The sequence below is a fragment of the Drosophila sulfurigaster genome, chromosome 2R (genome assembly GCF_023558435.1).
Source record: "Drosophila sulfurigaster albostrigata strain 15112-1811.04 chromosome 2R, ASM2355843v2, whole genome shotgun sequence".
Taxonomy (NCBI): domain Eukaryota; kingdom Metazoa; phylum Arthropoda; class Insecta; order Diptera; family Drosophilidae; genus Drosophila; species Drosophila sulfurigaster.
Window position 1 is genome coordinate 36171051 of NC_084882.1, and position 20454 is coordinate 36191504.

The 20454-nt window shown below is 40.0% G+C and overlaps 1 protein-coding gene across 1 annotated transcript in view; it reads left to right on the top strand.

Annotated features, from left to right (window-relative positions):
- Positions 1-20454, top strand: part of LOC133835900 (uncharacterized) — a 73359-nt gene that overhangs the window by 43133 nt on the left and 9772 nt on the right. The window contains 4 exon segments of the mRNA XM_062266061.1: positions 1-737; positions 4843-5730; positions 12428-12691; positions 19710-19834. Of these exon segments, the coding sequence (XP_062122045.1) occupies positions 1-737; positions 4843-5730; positions 12428-12691; positions 19710-19834 (2014 nt within the window).

The window sequence follows — 20454 nt, forward strand, 5'->3', positions numbered from 1 at the left end:
CGAGCTTGAACAATGGCGATTATCAGGGGAGAGCAGAACATACGCCTGGGGAGCAATAGACCAGCAGCAACAGCAGCCGGAGCAGGCATAAATCAATTGCCAATGACTAGGAATCAATCAGCAATGAAACAATACAATGGCGTTAACTGCAATTCAATGGGCCATGACTGGCGCTCAGACAATGCGATGGACAATAGGAATGAGAATGGGAATCAGAATGGAAATGGGCATGAGTATGGAATTGAGTCAGAGTATGGCTTTAGCAAAAGGGACAACAGTGCACTGCAATTGGCCACAGGACAGCAACAGCAAGAGACGCCTCGTCGCCCATCGCTTTCCTGGCACGAGCGAAAGAACTGGCTGGGTGCAGCGAGTCAGTCGGAAAATTCTATTAACAGCAGCATGGAAAAACAGAAGCAGCAACAGCCGCAGGAGCTGCTGGAGCTTAAGTTGGCTGGATTCTTGCGAAACAGCAGCAACAACAACATTGTTGACTATGGTAATGAAATGACCTGGGGCAGTGCAACAGAGAAATCTCAGACATTGAATCACCTGGAAGTACGCCAGGATTCGCCAGCCGCCAAAGCAGACCAAAAGCCAGCAATGTTCATGTATTCAGCTGCAGCTCCGGCTTACAATTACTATGAGCACGAGGACGATGATGATAATGGGGATGCAGAGGCGGATGCGGATGAGGTTGATAAGTTGCAGCAGCGTCAAAGTGTGCACAGCGAAAGGTAAATTGACAAAGCTCAAAGGCAAAGGCAAAGCTGAAGCTGAGGGAAACTTTAAGTGAAATGAATTAAGCATGGATTAAGCAGCTGAATTTAGCTTTTATTAATTTCGCTAATTTACAAGCAGCATTTGCATTAAACAGTTTGATAAGGCAGCAAAAGCAAGAAGTAAGTTGGCTTACAACAAAACTGAATAAATAGCAGCTGAATGAATCATTGTTTAATTTGTAAAGCAGCAAAATTCTGTGGAAGTTTTCCACGCTTTTCATTTTGCTATTTTTCCAAAGAAAATACAAACTGCAACCTTGACCCTGTTGGTGAATGAAATCAAAGCGAATTGAATCGAATCGAATCGCAACAGTTAGACATTTGCATATCGGATTGCAATTGGCTTGAGTTGCTTGCTCGATTGCCTGATTGCTGTTGTTGTTGTTGTTGTTGTTGACAGTCGTAAGCAGCTCAAGTGCAACTGCTGACAACAATCGAATCGAATCGAAACGAATCGCATTGCAAATCGATAAGTCTTTTGCCCGCCCGCCACTCTCGATTTGTTTGGCAGCAACAGCAACAGCAAAAGCAGAATGAATGACATTCTTCAACCTCATTGATGCGTGGCATGCAACAAACAGTTGCCACTCTGCTCTGCTTCATGCTGAATGCATTAAGCGTGTCAATTTTAGCTGTTGCACAATCGCCATTGATTTGATTTCGAGTTTTTGCTGATTTGCGAGTCAAGATTGTGCGGGTTACGCGTTCGCTTTTGCCACTCATCGAACCAAATTGCCAAACACAGAGTCTTTTCTATATATATAGTTGAGTGGGAATTGTATCCAAAAATCAATCATGCGTAGCTTGAAGAGGGGTGGTGGAGGGGAAAATGCATAATCTTGTTGTCGACGAGTTCACTGACTGCCAGCTAATTGAGCAGGAGAAAGGTAGCGGAAAGCAATTTGTCATTTGATTGAAAGTGAGTTTGATTTATACTGCGAATACGATGATAATGAGGCCAACAAGCGAAGTCAATTCCTCTCTACTTTTAAACAGTTCTGTTGCCCTCGGTTGACCCTTCTCCGCCGTCTCCTCACCTCTTCACTCTCTCTTCTTCTCGTTCTTATCTATGTGAATTATTTGCTCGCTTCGCACGTTCTTCACATGTGCGGATATTTTTAGTGAAGAAATGAAGATATTGAACTTGTTTGCCCTTAACTCTACTTTTGCTTTTTGCTTTATTATACCTGGTATCTATAATGTAGAAGGGTATTATAACTTTGTGCTTCTATGAAATGTATGTAATAGGAAGATAGAGGCAACTACGATCTTATAAACTATATATTCCTTATCAGCATCAACAGCTGAGAAGATCTAATTATGTCCGTCTGTCTGTCTGTCCGTATGGACACATAAATCTAAGAGTGTATAATAGATAGAGATAATATTCTTGCGACAGCATATACAATAATAATATCTAAGTTTTTATGATTCCTACCATAGTTTTATGAAAATATGGTATATTTTTCACTCTATCGTATATTTTGAAAGTTATACTAAATATATCATACCAAATATATTCGTTGGTATAATATTAGTATTTTTGTGGTATATTAATTTAACTGACAATCAGGTATATTTTACACTTCATAGTATATTTGACCATATAAATATACCAAATATATTCGTTGGTATAATGTTAGTATTTTTGTGGTATATTAATTTGACTGACAATCTGGTATATTTTACACTACATGGTAGATTTGACCATATAAATATACCAAATATATTCGTTGGTATAATGTTAGTATTTTTGTGGTAAATTAATTTGATTGACAATCTGGTATATTCTACACTCCATGATACATTTGGGCATATAAATATACCAAATATTGCTATTGGGTATATTTTTAGTACTTAGAAGTATTAATTTGGTATATCTAAAAATTAATACCGCTCTTAATCACAATGGGTAGCGGGTATCTCACAATCGAGCACACTCATTTGTAGCTTTCTTGTTGTTTTCTCTTTTTATGTGATTAATAAAAACAGATCTGCAAATTGCAAGGGAAATTGCTGTCACTCACTTAAGTTGTTGCCGTTGCGTTGTCGGCAATTGTATTAAAGCGAAGTTGTTGTTGCTAGTCGCTGTTGTTGTTGCTATTGTTGTTGGTGTTGACGTTCCCTCGGTCCCAGCCATCGAGCCATTCCATCATTAATACACCGCATCAGTTTAATTTAATGCAACGCAGCAATTTTATCAAACAGCAGCAACAGCAACATTGACAACAACAGCAACGGCAACAGCAACGTGCAGCGATAGCAATTGCTATTAACACTCTCCCCTCAATCACTCGCAGGGCCATTGTGGCTGTCGCTTATCACACGTCGTTGTTGCTGTACTCGATATATATATGTATATAGTATGTGTGTGTCTGGTATATATACTTGTCTTTGAACTCATCGTTGCCATTTGCTCGGGTCACGTTGCTTGCAATTGCTGACTGACGTTGAAGTTGCAGTTGAAGTTGCAGTTGCAGTTGCTGCTTAACGTGGCAACCTCGTCGCTGTTGCTGTCGATGTCGATGCCGATGTCTGCAGTTGATTTGATTGTTGGATGGTATCTCTGCCTGCCCCTGCTTCAAGTCTTCAGGTCTCGCTTCCTTCTGGATGTGCCTGTCAAATCGTCATCGCACCGAGCGCCTCGTGATATGCAACTTTGATAGGCTGCATCGACGATTGCCAATTGGCAATTGGCACAATGTTTGAATTGCTTTCTGACAAGAACTCTCCCTCCTCGATGGCAAAGTTTAATGCAATGCAATGCAGTGCAGTTGATCCCTCTCCGATTTGCGATTTGCTGTGCTGTGGGTAATCTGAAGGCGCCTTTGTCATGTTATCTGTCAGCCATCGCCTCTAATCGCCAATTTTTGACAGCAATGAGCACAGCCGTCAAATTTGAACTCGTTCACAGTCCGCGTTTATGCGGGCTTTACGTAACTGAAGATGAGTCAACTCATTGCATGATTAATGTACAGCGTGAAATATAGATTATAAAATTCTTCATTTCACATTTTTTCGATCATAAAAAGTACAATCTTGAAAGAAAATTTTAAGGTTGAAACAATCTTAAATCAAGAAATTTGTATGCTAGATTTCTTTGCAGATTTTCGATCTTGATTTAAGAATAAAACTTCTTGGTTATATTTTGACATTTCAACAATATTGATTCAAGATTTAATTCTTGATTTTAGCACTTTTTTCATGCTGTGTGCTAATGCAATTAAGTGTTAGAACTGAGTTACAAACACTGCTCTTGTTGTTATCAGCTAGCAAGCAATGTTGGCTTTTAAAGTGGGCTAGCGACAAGCTTCGTTAACTTTGCCCTGGCTATCAGTGGCAGCAGCAGCAGCAACAACAATGAGAACAACTCGCGTTGTTATGCTTCTGACTGACACACACACACACGAGACAAATGAAAAAAAAAATATGCTTGATGCAACGAAAAAATTGTGCGCCAGACAATAGAAAACAAAAGCGACAACGAACGGCTGGCAAAAAAAAAAAGAAATGGACTCTGGCGCATTTCCGGCAGCAGTCAACATGGCGAATAGCGAATACCGAATGGCGGATGGTCGTGACGCCGTTTTATGCGCCACATAACCCAAAAAAAAAACAGACAGACAGAAAGGAGAGCATAGCAAACCCAAAGCCAACTCTGACAGGCTGTTCATATTTTTACTGCTGTTGGAAAGCGCAGTTTAACAAGTTTGTCAAGGCGGCCATTTGTTGTCCCCTCTAGGATTATGACAGCCCAATCTCCGCATTCATGTTAGATAATCACATTTCGCTGTGCCACATGAATATGCCAATTACTCTCATTTTAAAGTCTTTAACTTGCATAGTTGCATAGAAGAAGGGTCGATCGATTGTTCCTCGATTGTCGATTGTCGAACTGTGGCTAATGCTGTTAGCTGGCCAATAAAATTCCCTTCGGTCTGCACACAGATTGTTCACAGTTGGTTTTATTGCATTCGCTTTGCTTGCGATTGACTGACTCTCTGCTATCGTTTTGCTAATAAAATTCTCTCTCCTCTCTCTCTCTCTATCTATCTTTCAGCAGCTGTGCGCAGTCTGCGCCGCTTGCGGAGCGCCTGCAGCGATTCCGGGAGCGACAGCAGCGTTACAACATCAGCGCTGATATCAGCAACGACGACGACAACTTCAAGTTATCAGCTGAACAAATAGACGTAACCGTTGCCAATTTACATAGGCAGCAGCAGCAGAACAACAACAACAATAGTAATAACAATAACAATTGGCAAACCGCAGCTTGGCATTCGATTGGTGTCAGTGCTGCGTCTGCAGTTGATGCAGCCGCATCGCGATATTCGAGTGACGCGTTAGAGCAACCACAGTCGCTGTTGCTGCCACAGCCGAGCGACGGTAGTGAAGCGGCATCGGGGGCATCTGGGGCGTCTGGACCGCGACGACGTGTGCTCATCAAGCGTCGCATTGTGCGCTCGACACGCGTCCGTTCGAGTTCAGCCGGCAAGCATCCTGTGGAGGAGTTGAAGCCACGCGAACGTCAACAACCAAATACTCGACTCGGCTGGCTATCAAGGCTGCGGAATTTCAGTTTCCGAGAGCCAAACACAGCACAGACTCAAAGTCAAATAGAGAAGAGCAAGAGGAAAGCCAATTCCCCCCTCGAATCCCCCCTCGATTCCCATACTAATCCCATTATGGCCGTCCTGCGTACTATGAAGCTTAAAGAGCGCCTGGCTATTAGCCTCGGTGCAACGCTCGTGCTGCTCACTCTGCTCCTCATTGTCGATGTGCAAATGGATTTCGGTGTGGCGAATCGCCATCTGCTGCAGCAGCAGCATCAAAAGCTCCGCTTCGGCAACACCAACAACGACTACAACGAGTTGGGAACAGGAAACACCGGAGGTGGAGGAGGCGGTGGAATGTTGCACGAGTTCAAACGCAAGTTCCTGCAGAAGAGGTGAGTAGCGATGCGGTTGCAAATTGTTTTTGTTCTTTATTAAAGCTGCTCTCAATCAACTACAAAATTGAGAGCGGGTGATTGAAAAGCTAACAAATATGCAAAGGATAAAGGTGTGAGCATGGAAATTGAGTGCGTTTAGAGATCATCTAATTTAAGTTAATGAAGAAGCAGCTTTGGGTAGAGAATTATGCAAGCAAAAGCGATATGATTGGGTGTAGAGGAAGTGGTTATTATATGGGTTTAGTATGAAGAGAATATTAATATTTATAAAGTTACTTAACTGATGAAAGTGTGACAGTGAAAATCGCATGCGATAGAAGAACATGTATCAACAGTTTATTCAAGAATTTTATAAAATATGAAAATCAATTCACAAACTTTGCCTGCTGCTGTTTTTGTGATCAGTTTTAGATTAGATTTTCAGATATAAGATTATAAAGGTAGAGCAACTATTAGTCATATTATTCCATATCTACTAATTCTCTAGATGATTTAATTTATACTATTCAAGAATACTTATGTGTAGATAAGTATGCAAGAAAGAGCAATACAGTTTGACGTAGGTAAAATGTTTATTATTTAGGATTATTTGGAAAGAACATAAATATTTAAATGACTACTTCAGCGGTGAAAACGACAGTCAAAATCACATTCGATTGTTGCTTATTTAACATTAGTTTATTCCAGGAATTTATAGAATGTTTGACTCAATTAACACAGTCTTTGTTGAACTGTTATTTTTATGATTATTCAAAGTAAATTCAGACAAGAATACGATTTCAAAGATATAACGACTATTAGTGACGTCATTTGACCGCTACTTATTTTAAAGGTTTTATGTATCAGATTATTCTACATAAGAATGTTTGCTATGCATGTCTGTATAGTAATACAACATAAATGAAGAAATTAATACGGAGTAGACTTCTGCATGAATGTACTCATTTGCAGCATAACAAAAAAAAAATTGCCAAAAATTTAATTTGCGAAAAACGGTCAAAAATTGCCACTGCTGAAGACATAGTAAATAAAATAATGTTTCTTCATTACAATATAAATAATTTAAATATAGATTTCTTAATAACATAAAATAAATATTATAATTAGTTTTAATTTAAATAATAATAATTTCTAAATTCTTTTTTTTATAATAAATACATTTAAAACGAACATACATACATACACACGAGAACTATATATGTGTGTATGTACCAGTCATGAAGTTTCACTCACTGTACAGTAAGAAAACTGCACACCAAAATACTGTACAGTATGTTGACTGCTGCACACCAATTTTGCTGTACTCAATAACAGCTGTACAACTATGGAATGAGTGAGAACACTGTCAATCAAAACAGACAATACTACCCTACTCACTCACACCCAAATATACTGTGCAGAAATAAGAGTGTGCCCACATTTAGAATAAATGATTCATTTGTCGTTTTGGATGCATTCATGCAGAAGTCTAATACGGAGCTAGCTTATCTGTTAATTGGGTGATAATTCGTTTTTTAGTTTAAAATATATCATATTTGATTAATGCCATAAAAGGTGCAGATTGTAATGATGCAATTTAAAATTTATCTATTATCTTTTATTATTATTATTATATATTAGACTTAATTAAGTAATTGAATCAGTATAACAGCAACACAATAATATAATATATTATAGGGATCTATTTGAGCTCAACCTTAAGCTCAAGCTTCTAATTTGGTAAGTTTTCAGTTACTTTTGTCTGTTTATGAATATATCTGAAAATTCTGTATGGTTAATTCGACATAAATATTTATGTAACCAAGTAAACTCTCCACAAAGTCTGCTTCTCTTATCACAAAATAATTGTAATGCAACAAACTAATCGCTCAATGGAATCCTTGGTAATGCGAAGTACTGAATTCGTTGCTGTGCAATCGAGTTTAATTTTCAATAATGGGTTATTTGATAGCACACTTTTCGGCATCTGTTCGGACCTCTACTGAGGACTCTCCCTAGATTGTTGCTAATGTTGTTGCTAAGCCAACCGCACGTCACGGCCAGATCCCAGATCCCAGAGGAGCTTCGGCCGCGCATTGTACATAATTCAATTTAGCAAATGCAACAAAAGTTGCAATAGAAAAGTTGTTTGGTCTGGCATTAAAACGCAATTTGCTACTAGCTAAACGTGCTGCGGGAGCAGGCAGAGCTTAGGATGTTGCACATTGTGGAAAGTTGCAGGTACAGTGAAACCTTTCGTTAAGTTAAATCTATTTCGAAGCAGAGGAAGTTTAATAAAGACAACTTTTGCTACTCAGAAATTGTAGCATAATTAGATAAAAAGAAAAATAAATTGTACTTCTTAGGGAAGTTTCACTGTAGCAGTTACCTGTGTGTGAGTGTGAGCTCATAGCGGGGTTGCATTTGCGCTTTTTTACGATGACGTCGACCTGCTGCTCCTGCGTTTTTCTTCTTCTTTCCACCAACATAATCGCAGGGAGTGTGTGTGCGTGTGGGTGTGTGAGTGGGTGTGGGTGTGTGTTGCTCTGCGGCTGGTGGTTGGCGGAAGTTATGTAATAAAGCATAAAAAGTGACGCAGCAAGACGCAGCAAGATACGCTTGCCAAGTCTCAAGACATTCAGGCTGGGCCCAGCCAGGCAAACAGGGAACAAGTCAGCAAACCAGGAGGAGGAGGGAAGGAGAAACGGAGTCAGGAGGAAGTCAGGAGGGAGTCAGGAAGGCAGTCAGAAGGGCGTCAGGCAGTCTGTCGAGCCGTGAAGGCGTTCACGATACACCATTTGCTTCTGGTTGCTTGGTGAAACTGACAGGGGAACATAAAACGCCAATATTTTGCTAGTAAATATTTAATTAATTCATAAGTCGGTCGCCTGGTGCCGCCGTCGCCTGTAAAACGGTTTCCACATTTCCGTGTTCCGTGTTTCCCTTTGGAAAACTTTGTACAGTTTGTGTTGCCTCCATGTCCGTCCCTTTGTGCTGTGTGGCAAATGCAAAATTATGATACCTCAGCTAAGACAGTGTGCAGTGCAGTGTAATAAATTCTATTAAAGCATCCCGAATTGACGGCTCGCGATTTATTTTGAATTATTTATTATTTCATTTCGCATTTCAACGTGATCACCGCGATGAAGCTTTAAATGTTGTTTGTAATTTGAGAAAAGAATATAAATATAGGGTATTACTTTGATGAATTATACGAGAGAACATCGATGTGATATTTAGAGCATTCAGCAGGCTAATAACTAATCGTTAACTATATCAAAATTGGTACCAATGATCTATTTCATTATTTGTGATATTCTCCTTAAATATTTTAATAATTATAGAAAAAAGGTATTATAAATTTGTGCTTGCAGGAAATGTTCTTGACCGTCTGTCTGTCTGTCTGTCCGTATGAAACACTCAAAGTTAGTCGCTTTGGCTGATAATCTGATATATTTTGGTATATTTTGAATATAGAACTATATGAATATACCAAATATAGGCTTCGGTATATTTTTGTATTTTGCGGAATATTTTTGGCATATTTGTAAAATCTGGTTTTATTGAAAATAGATAGCTGATTTCTCATAATATATCAAATATAGTCTTTAGTATATTTTAGTATTTGTGCGGTATATTTTTGGTATCTTTGTCATATCTTGAATCTTATTAAAATGTACAGTGGTTATCTTAAAATATACCAAATATTGACATTGGTATATTTTAGTATTTTTGCGGTATATTTTTGGTATAGTTGCCATATCTTGAATTATGTTTTATTAACGCAATACGCGATAACACTTATCATACACATCAAATATCAATGCAGTTCGTTACTAAGCTCTCACTAGAACAGCTCGTCATTATGCTCCCTTTTGAAGCATAGAACATCGCGACTGTTGATTTACATGGCAACGATATGGGGCAAATGTCGGCTGCACTTGACAATGCAGCAATCGCTTAATTAATCGCGTTGCATGTCCAGTTGAAGGCCCGTGAGCTGCGACCAAAGGCCGTGCCACCTGCTTTACGCATGTCACGTGACAGTTTAATGAGCAAAGCTGTCGCATCGATCTGCGGCAAACGGCGGTGCAAATGTCACAAATGTATTTTGTAGTTGCCCCGTTGCATCACGTAGTCGTTACTAAACAATACCAGACTAGGAGGAGACTAAAAGACTAAGCTGCCACGTGGCCAGCTTGTTAGCCAGCGTGTAATCTGACGCTGTCCACAAAATCAATTTCGAGCATTGCATAAATATCAAAAATTGCAAAGAATGAATAGAATTGGAAAAGGAGAGTGGGGCGAGACAAACAAAAGTAAGCTTTTAATTCTTATTGCCGCATAAAATGCTATTATGTGGCATGCTTCATGCTTGCCAGCTTCTTGTGTGTGTTGCGATGGCATTAAATGCGTTAAATCTGCTGAAGCTCGTTATGAGATATTCGTAATAAGCCTTGCGGCAAAGATAACTCAGAAGTGGCAAGTAGAGAGTGAGACAGAGAGAGAGAGAGAGAGAGGGGCAAAGGAGGCTGTTGCGGCTGTAAAGTTTAAAGCTTGCTGGTAACTGTTAATTGAAAAAGTTTCGCACTTTACCTGGGCGCCTGCACATGTGGCATGCCTCCTTTTGAGTGACAGCCAGAGACAGCAGCATAACACAGACATCCTCTCACCTGAGGGTGGCAAGCCAGAGGTGGAAGGAGGAGGAATATATCCATTGGAGCGCACGCATCGCAAATTGTTGCTGCAACAATTAAAAATTTAAACGACAATGTGCAAAGTTTTGTGGCTAAGGCAAAACAATTTGCACTTCTTGATTCGAGTTCTCAGCTCAGTTGAGCTCAGCTCAGGCTCAAGGTCTTCACTCAACTCAACGCAACTCAACTCATCCTGGAAGCCCTTCGCTTAATGATGCAACACTCCTTTTGGGCAACAACTCTTGTTGTGTCGCATAGGCATATTTGAGATTTGCAGAGATTTGCAGAGATTTGAGATTCATTTTAATGGCCAAAAAAGCCAGCACTCAAATTACGATAGAAGCCAAAGCTGCCACTCCTCGAAATGAAATTGAAATTGTGCTAACGAGCAACTGCAATTTGCTGAGCATCTTGGCCAAGGTTAAGGTAACTCTGACAACAGTCACAGCAACAAGAGCTGCTGCTCCATCAATGGTGGCAACTTTAGTCAAAATCTAAAAGTTACTAAACCTTAATATAAAACAGTTCGGCCAACCAAGCTGTGTGTGTGTGTGTATCATATTATGGGAGAGCACAAAGTGCAGCAACTTTATATCAGTTCTAAGCACTGCTCAACTGCTGCTTATTTCACTGACAAAGTACAATGGTCAAAAGTCAAGGCAGTGCAACGAAATAATTATCAAAGTATTTATAGCAAAAGTTGCTGATAGTCTAAAGTAATTAAAATATACTTTTAAATACATGCACACGCTCTACGTTGTAGGTCAAAGTATTTCAACTGATGAATGACTTTGTATTGAGAGAATTCCATTAACTATACAGAGAACTAATTGTAAACTAATGGTTGCTCACGGTTGTGAAACATTTAGTTTAAATGTCAAAGTTCATATGTCTGTCTGTCTGTCCGTCCGTATGAACACCTATGTAGATCTCAGAGTCTATAAGAGATAGAGTCACAATTTTGCCTACATAAGAAGAAGAAATACTTTTGTCTGGTATATTTTGCACGTTATGGTATATTTTGAATGTGGTATTATACCAATATACCCAAAGTTTCCTTTGGTATATTTGTAGAATTTTTGCAGTATATTAATTCGGTATATTCAAAATTTGTAAATATAATTTTTTATGTAGCATTATACAAATATACCAAATATTGATTTTAAAATATTTTTAAGTATTTTTGGGGTATATTAATTTGGTATATTTTAAAATTAAAACATTCTACTGGATGTTTTTTACGTGTTGTCTTATTTCGGGAGACAATTTATGATGACGAATTGTGAAATGTCTTTTCCATTTAAGAGCGTCGGTCAAAACTGTGCAGGCTCTAAAATTCAATCGGAGAAAGCAAAGTTTTTGAAATACAAAGAACTGACTGAAATACATGGAACTCAAAAGTAATTTCAAATTTGTTGAATCTGATTTTAACAGATGAATAACGTTGTATTGATGACCAAGAGAACTAATGGCTTACTAAGGCTTGCTCGCAGTTGCAAAACATTTGGCTTAAATGCCAAAGTTAGTCTGCTGAAACAATAAGTTATATTTGCTTAGAATTTGCCCAGCATAATTGCCACTTTAGGCCACTGTGCAGCCTCGACTTACGGCATGCACTTTCCATCAAAAGTGCTTGTAATTTTGGTTTATTGCAGCCCAGCTGCGTATGTGTGTGAGTGTGTGTGTCTACGTGTAAATGCGTGTGGGCTTTAGATAGTTAAGTCCTAGGCAAAAGTCAAAGTTTCAACTTACCTTGTGGAGCATGTCCTTAAATGCTCAACTTGAGCCACTCGGCTCTCGTCTCTCATCTTTCAGCATTCAGTGTTCAGTGTTCAGGGTTCAGCCTTCGTTCGGTCTCTTGGCCGTTTTCCATTTGCTGCACAGTGCATCATAAACTGCCACTTGTGAGTTGCAATTAAGTGTAAGTGGCTGGTCCATTGTCAAGTGCGCCTCAACGTCAAACTAATTATGGCCTTCATCTTATTTTCTTTCGTTCTTGTTCTTTTTTCTCGTTGCAGCAACTCTTCTGGCTCCAAGGAGGCGTCCACTCAGGCCCAAGCATCGGGCAGTCAAAATGGCGGCGGCGGTGGCACAACCAGCGGCCAAGAAGCTGTCGTCGCTGGCTCAACGCTTTCGACACGGAAGCCAACGCCACATGATCGCTACATCGATCTACAGAAGCTGCTGCTCAGCGATGAATATCTGCACGTCATTGTGGACAATGCTCCAGATGTGTCTGTGAACAATCCAACTCTAGGCGAGATGCTGCATCGACAAGTCGGGTGAGTGAATGATAGTTAAAGAGTGTGTCGAGTAGTTAAGTGCGATTCGTGATTTGTGATTTGTGTTCCGAGGATTGTTAATGCCAGATGAACGGAAGCTGGACGAAAAATTCAATTTCCCTTAAGCGGAAGGCATAATGCTTAGTGTTTTACCTTCCTGACTTTGGCTTTGGCTTTCGCTTCGTTCTGCTTTGGTTACAGTCTCGCTTAGATTTGCCAGGCACGCGTAGCAGCAACTGTTGTTGTAACTGTTGTAATTGTGGGGTAGCAAAGCCAAAGCCAGACAACCGAGTAGACAACCATTCACCTTCTCTTTCTCCCAAATCATTCCAATCCCAAATTCTTCCTAGGCAATGCGATGCGGTGTGTGTGTGCGTTTGAAGCAGTTACGAGTCCTTTTGGCTTTGGTGAAATTGAAATGATTTTTATTGAAATTTACGCTCCATTTACGTGACACATTTACGTTTTAGATATTTGCTCTAACGTTAACGTTTACGTCTTGGCTGACTGTCTCTCTGTCTGTCCGTCTGTCTCCCCTCCGACTGTGGTTTGGTGTTGTCTGATGCCACTCGCTGATAACGCTGATGAGAGTTTAGCGCAATGTTACAGTGTGTGCTTGTCTCAACATTGCGTATACGTAATTTCATATGAGCGCAATCAAATAAAACTGCAATAAAGAAATCAATGCGGATTCCCGTATCGAGCTGCTTCAGACTTTTCTGACTCGCAGCTTCAGCTTCTCTTCCACTTAGTGCAGCAATGAAATTTATTTCGCTGCGAATTCATTTGATTTCCTTGCACAGTAATCAGCTTAGGTATATTCCTTCTTTCCCTCCTCTACGTAGAGTAGAAGCGATTGTTCATGCTGTCTTTATCAAAATTGAAAACGTGGCGTATGAGTGATTTCATTTGCTCGAATAGTTTAACAGTGAAAAGGATAAAAAAAAATACTCGTACTTGTAATGATAATAAAACGCAAATGGGGGAAAATGCAAAGTGGTTAAAACTTGTCAAACTGAAAGTATGTTGTTCTAGGCGTTGTTTGCCTCCTGGAGGCGGCTGTTTGCCTTTGCGCTCTTGGCATTAGCATAAAAGTGCTTGATTTTCTAATTTATCGCACATCACCGAAACGGAGCCAAAATGCTCTTTTGCGCTGCACGTAGCACAAATGCAAATTTCATTAACAAGCAAAATTGCCACAGCACAAAGAGGCAAAAAATCAAAGAAATAGCAAAGTGTATGTTAGTGTAGAGCATGCATCATGTGGTAGAAATGGAAATACACTTACTTTCCACCGCGTGGAGTCATAAGTAGTCTTAACAAGCTGCAAAGTCCTAAGTCAAAATGCAGCTTAAAATTTCAGCAGCGTTAATGCTATATAGAAAAGAATGAAACTTTCTGGCAAGATTTCGCACATCTGTTGCCACGTTGTGACAAAGTTTATAACAATGTGAGGATACCTTTTCTGGCTGGCGAAGGCTTTAGGATATAGCCTAAATTGGATCCCAAGCATAGCTTCTGCTGCCATCAGAGATATCTCATTAAAATTCTGTCAACTCGCTGCCGCTTGCTGCTTTTGTTGCCAAGCGCGTGCCGAGCTCACTCCGAGCTCGTGTGGTTGGTTTAGGCCGCCTTTTGTCTTGGCTATGCATGCTGAAGATATTTACGAGGCAGCAGCGAGGGTGGCGCAAGTGGCAGCTTTGTCAGCACTTTTGCAACACAGCACTGCACTGCACTGTAGCCAGGCAGCAGGTGATTCTCTATCTTCATCTCTTTTGCAAAAAAAAAGAAATGCAACTACTCGTAACACGAAAAAATGCAAATTTCCCCTAAAAATTATAATATGAAATATGAGCAGAGACAAGAGATAGAGAGCGCACAGTGGGTCTCGCGCTTCTCCATTAGCTGAAATATAATTACAAAAATTTGTGCTTGTTAGAAGAACTGACACAGCGAGTGCCACTGATTTACCATAAGCCGCAATGTCCCGATGTCCTTTTGGCCTTCATCGTAGTCGTTGTCATCGTTGTTGTCGTTGTCGTTGTCGCTCTTCTTCTCTTCGTCACGTCTACGCGGTGGCGTGCGTTTAATTAGTATGACAAATTTTTAATTAGCCTGCAATTGCGACCGCGTTGAGCTGGGACAGCAATCTTATTTCGAGCGAATTACAAACCAAGTAACCGAAAAAAAAAAAATTAAGAGAGAGAGCGAAAAGGAAGAGAGAATTAAGCTCGAACTGCAAGTTAAGCAGCTGCTGTTGGCCCCGGCTCAACTCCTGGTCCGGATGCGACTGCGGATGGCGATGCGGTTTATACAGACGCGTCGTAATAAAAGACTATGCTCAATGTCGGCGAGTGTGTAAAACTAAAGTGCGCTGACATTTTGCGAGTTCCCAGTTGCAGCTGCTCCACCTTCTCCAACTCCAACTCCGACTCCAACTCATGCTATAATTCCACCTCCTCTTTTTATACCCACTACCCAGAAGGGTAGAAGGGTTTTATAATTTTGTGCCTTCAGTAAATGTATGTAACAGGCAGAAGGATGCAGCTCCGATCCAATAAAGTAAAGTAAAGAGATGATATAGCCGTCTGTCCGTCTGTCTGTCTGTCTGCCACCACACCTATGTAGATCTCAGAGACTATAAGAGATAGAGATATTATTGTTCTTCGACAGCATTTGTTATGTTTGCACGCAGATCAAGTTTGCTTCAAATTTTTGTGACGCCCCCGCAAATGGATAAAAATCAAATAACAAGTGTAATCTTGTATATATAGTCTAGGATTTTAGTACAGACAATAATAGCTATAATTTCTTTTATTTCTGAAATTCCAAAGGCAGTGTTCGGTATATTTTGATAATTTTTGTGGTATATTAATTTGGCATGCTGTAAAATTGATAATGGTATATTTAAATTGTAGTACTCAATATACCAAATATAGCCTTTGGTATATTTATAGTATTTTTGCAGTATGTTAATTTGGTATATTTTAAAATTGCATATTTTAAATGTTACTATATCAGTATACCAAATATAGTCTTTGATATATTAAAATTAATACAGCACTGCTTTAAAATGGGTAGCGAGTATCTCATAGTCGAGCACACTCGAGTGTAGCTTTCTTAGTTGTTCTACTCCTACTGCTGCTGCTGTCAGTGGTTTTAATGTTCGCGTTCGCTGCTAAAGTTTATCCTTGTAGACCGGCAAACGCAACAATATAAGTTTAATTTCATTCTTGTGCGTTCGCCTGTTCTTGTTGCTCTCTTGTAACTCACTTCAAAATGTCCGCCCGTGGTTGCCAGCTCTCCACTCTCCGCTCTCCGCTCTACACTCTAGAGTCGCCATTCGCCAGTCGTTGCTGTCGTCGCGTCGCCGGATTGTTGGCCGCGGTTGCCTTGTTGGGCGATTCTTTGGTTGCCGCCTTGCCACAATTTCACACGCACAAACTTTTTCACTTTCTAAGCACACGACGTCGAGCTGCTCTAGAAGTGCCTGTGGTTTGCTTATAGCTCTGTCTCTGGCGCTGACTCCGACTCCGGCTAGGGCTTTAGTTCTGAGCTGCTGCTCCTGGTTTTCGTTCTCCCTGTGGAGCAGCAGCTGCACGGCAAAATCAGCGATGGCAAAGTTTACTGACATTTTCTTATGCTGAAACAATTATGGGGCGGAGCTTGAAGATGACGAAGACGGAGAAGACGAGAAGCCGAGCACAGGGCTTAGGACAGAGCCGGGACATGCCGACTGACAGCTGTTATTATATCTACTAGGGCCACAGAGAGAAAACATTTGCAATCGCAAGAAAAAAAAAAACGAAAAATATATAAGAAAACGCAAAAAAATATATATAAACGATAAGCACAGAAACTTCAAGTGAAAGTTTTCTGCTACGGCAACATTTTGTTGTTTGAAATGTTTGTTTAAAAGTTAAAGGTTTGCAACACATTTGCACCATGGGAAAAATCGATTTAGAATAGAGAAAGCAATTTAGAAGATTTCAATTTACTTCACCAATATAGAAATATTAAAATATAGAATGCAGTTAATGTTTATTGCAGTTTTTTATTTCATTTGTAATCTACTCTTATATAACATTCATTAATTTTTTCATATTTTTATCAGTAAAACTCATTTGATCCCTCTGTTTATCCCTTTTCAATTAGTTTAATTTGTTGGCTTTGCTCAGAAGTGCTTGAACATTTTTGATTTCCTTTTCATTTCCATCAAAAGTGACTCAAAGCAGAGCATCATCCGCATCCGAACTTTGTTCATAAATTATCCAACAAAATTGTGTCAGTTCTTTGGCTATTTCTGGAGACTGTCAACTGTGAACAAGGAGACTGAAAGTTGTCAACGGATTGCATAATCAAATTTACATCGGTTGACAGTTTTTGAGGAGGAGTAGAATGGATGGAAGGGATTTGTGATCGCTTTCGCTATTGTTGAAGGACAGCATATGGCGGCAAGTTAGTTGCAACTCAATTGCAATCGAAAGCAACTCGAAACTCGCATTAACTGGCGAAATGTTTTAAGAAGCCGCTAACCTCAACATATTGCCAGTTCTGGACAGTGGTCGGTGCTTAGTCAATGTCCGGGCGAGCTGCTTCATCAATTACACAACTCTCAGCTCTCCCTCTCTTGGCTTTGCCCCCCGCTGTGGCATTTGACAAATGAAACATGCGCAGAAATTGGACTCAGTCTGAGCCACTCGAATGAAGTATGATGATGCCTGCTGCCTGCTGCCTTACTGTTGCTGGTGGTTGGAAAGTGTCGACCGCACTTAGCAGCTGCGTTCGTAATCTTCTTCCTCAGACAGAAAAAAAAAAATAGAAACTGAACCCTTGTCAATCTCTTGACCAGCTCATGACAATTGCCGACTGTTGCCAAGAAATAGCCATTGGAACTAATGCTTAATTGCAGTCCAAATATATTCCTACAGTCGCTTTAAGAATTTAAAGTGCAACGGAGAGAAAACTGACTCATTACAAGCTCAGGCCAGGTAGTCAGGAAGTTGTCGCCATTTCCATAAAAAGTTAAAATATTGAAAGTCATTTTGTGCTGCTCGTTGCACAAGGGGCTTGGCTCTCAGACATTTGTTTCCTTCCTGTCGAGTCGAGTCGACTAGAGTTGAGGAGCGAGTGGCGGCGACAAAAAGTTGAAAGGTTGGCAAACAGCAACAGCAGCAACCAGGAAGGGACAGCATTAAAGCATTGCCTGCGTAAAGTATCACAGACGTCATCAAGCAAATTATGAAAAGGATTCCAGCGAGTTGACTTTGGGCCAACAGCAGCAGCTAGCCAGACAGTCGAGCAGCCAAGCAGCCAAGTCAGGAACAGCAGCAACAGCAACAGCAATCATTGTAGTGGCAGTAATGACAATGACAACGGGTAAAAGGACGATGACAACGACGTTGACTACGTCTACGGAATATGGCCATGGGAGTTACGTGAGCTCAGCCAAGCGATGGATAGAGTTGGGCGAATGGTGACTACATTATCTCGTGATAAACATGCCGCACAATGCCGCAAACATGCTTTGCTGCTAGCTGTCAACCCTTTTTTGTCCATGGCCAGATTTTCAAGTTGGCAACTTGACTGACCGGCAACAGCTGCAACTGCAACGGCAACTGCAACAGCAGTTGCAACAGCAACAGCAACAGCAAATTGCAACAATTCAATTTGTCATTCTTATATTTCTCTTGGCATTTATCTAAGTTGTCTTTACGTCTCTTTTACCCAATGATTATTGATTTAGCTGACAATATGGTATATTTTACTCTTAATGTTATATATTGAATGTAGTATAAATATAAATATACCAAAATTGTTTGTTACATTTTTTGTGCTATATTAATTTGGTATATTTAAAAATAGTATATAATTAATGTATCACTTTATAAATATACCAAATATGACCCATGTTAGACTTTTAGTATTTTTGTGGTATATTGATTCGGTATATTTATACTATGGTATATTTCGAATACAGTACTATATCAATATACTAGGTATAGTCTGGTATTTCCTAAAGTATTTTTGCGGTATATTAACATGGTATATGTTACGATTTGAAATGGTATATTTTTAATGTAGTACTATAGTATATCAATATACCAAAGATAGCCATTGGTATACGTTTTAGTACTGTGTTGCATTTATTCACAACAGTTAGCGGGTATCTTGCAGTCGATCACACTCGACTGTAGCTTACTTAGATGTTTTCTATGTGGACTGTCAGCAATTTCACTCTCTGCAGTTCGATACGAACGAAAAGTATGCAACATCGAGGCAAAGCCACTTAAACAGTTTGCGGCGCATTTAAACTGCAATTTCCAATCGGATTTAATGCTTTGACAGCAAAACTAAAAGTAAACTGGGCAAAAATGTGCTTAAATAAACTGTTTCAAATGCGAGAGCAAAAGCAGTCAAAAGACAAAAAACTAAACCCCAGAGAGAGAGGAAGGAAGAAGGAAATATGCAACATGGTGTATGATAAAAGTAAAGTCCATTTTTTTTTTTCTGCTGGCCATCGCAGACGCATAAGAAGTTGGAGATGGTTTCCTCTGAGGCTTGAGAGATTACAGCGTAAAAAATGCGTATCTCAATCGCTATCGCTATCTCTCTGTATCTGTCCCCGTCTCTCTCTCTGCCTCAGTTTTTCAATCTCAGTCTGCGAATGTGAAAGAGAGTCATGGAAGTGGAAGCAGCGGGCGGAGAATGCATTTGAAAGCCAAATTGGCATTGAAAAAACACAAAGAGGCAAAAGATTTGCTGCGCCAGCTGACGACGTCGTCTAGCGATTGCCTTCTGCCGTTGGTTGCTTTGACAAATCAATGTGACAATCATTAGGGCAACTTGATACCTATTCTCAAGTACACGAGTGTCTGTGTGTGTGTGTGTGTGTGTGTGTGTGCTTTTGGCCCAAAGCATTTCCGTAGCATACTTATAAGCGCAGTCGCCTGCACATCCCCAATTGTGTGATTGAGTCTGACTAAAAAGTTTCTTTTATTTCACGCTTGTGTTGCAGAGCAAACGCCAGCAATTTGGAGCGATTCCAATTGCGCATTACCAAGAAGGAGCTCTACAGCGAACAGGATACACTGGTCGATGCGGTGCTACGTGACATGATCAAGCTGCCAATCGAGCATGTGGGTAAGTACGAAACGAAGCCCGAGCTTGTCTCTCAATCGCAACACATATTGTAAAGCCATAAATACGCCAAGTTCTCATTCTCTTACTCCTCTCGCTCCTCGTCTGCATTCGCCCTTTGGCTGGCTGCACATTTAACTTAATTATGCAAAGGAGCTGCACAAAAGTTGCCCGGGATTATTGAGACCTCCGCCAAGGTGGCACGCAAAACTATTTTCATTCGAAACTTTGCTCTGGCCGTAATTTATTAATAATAAACTTTTGCACGAGGCGCAAAAACTACGCAACAACATTAAAATGTTCAAGACAAAGTCTAAACTCATTCGCAGCAACAACAATGACACTTTAAAGTCGCAAACTTTAGTTATCGGTGCACATTTATCATACGCAGTGTTGAACGACAAAATTCACCTCCTTTAAGCTTGGGTTAAGCAACTGCTCCCTTTTTGGCTTTGTTTTTATTGTTAAGTATTGTCCATTTATTCGACTTGCATTCTAATGCAGAATGAGATTAGTTTTTGTTTCAATTGTTGTTGTTGTTGTTGGTGGTATGTGGTTTGCATGGCTGAGAGAAACTTGCTTTTAATTACATTTACATTTACTTGTACGGGTAGCAAAAATAT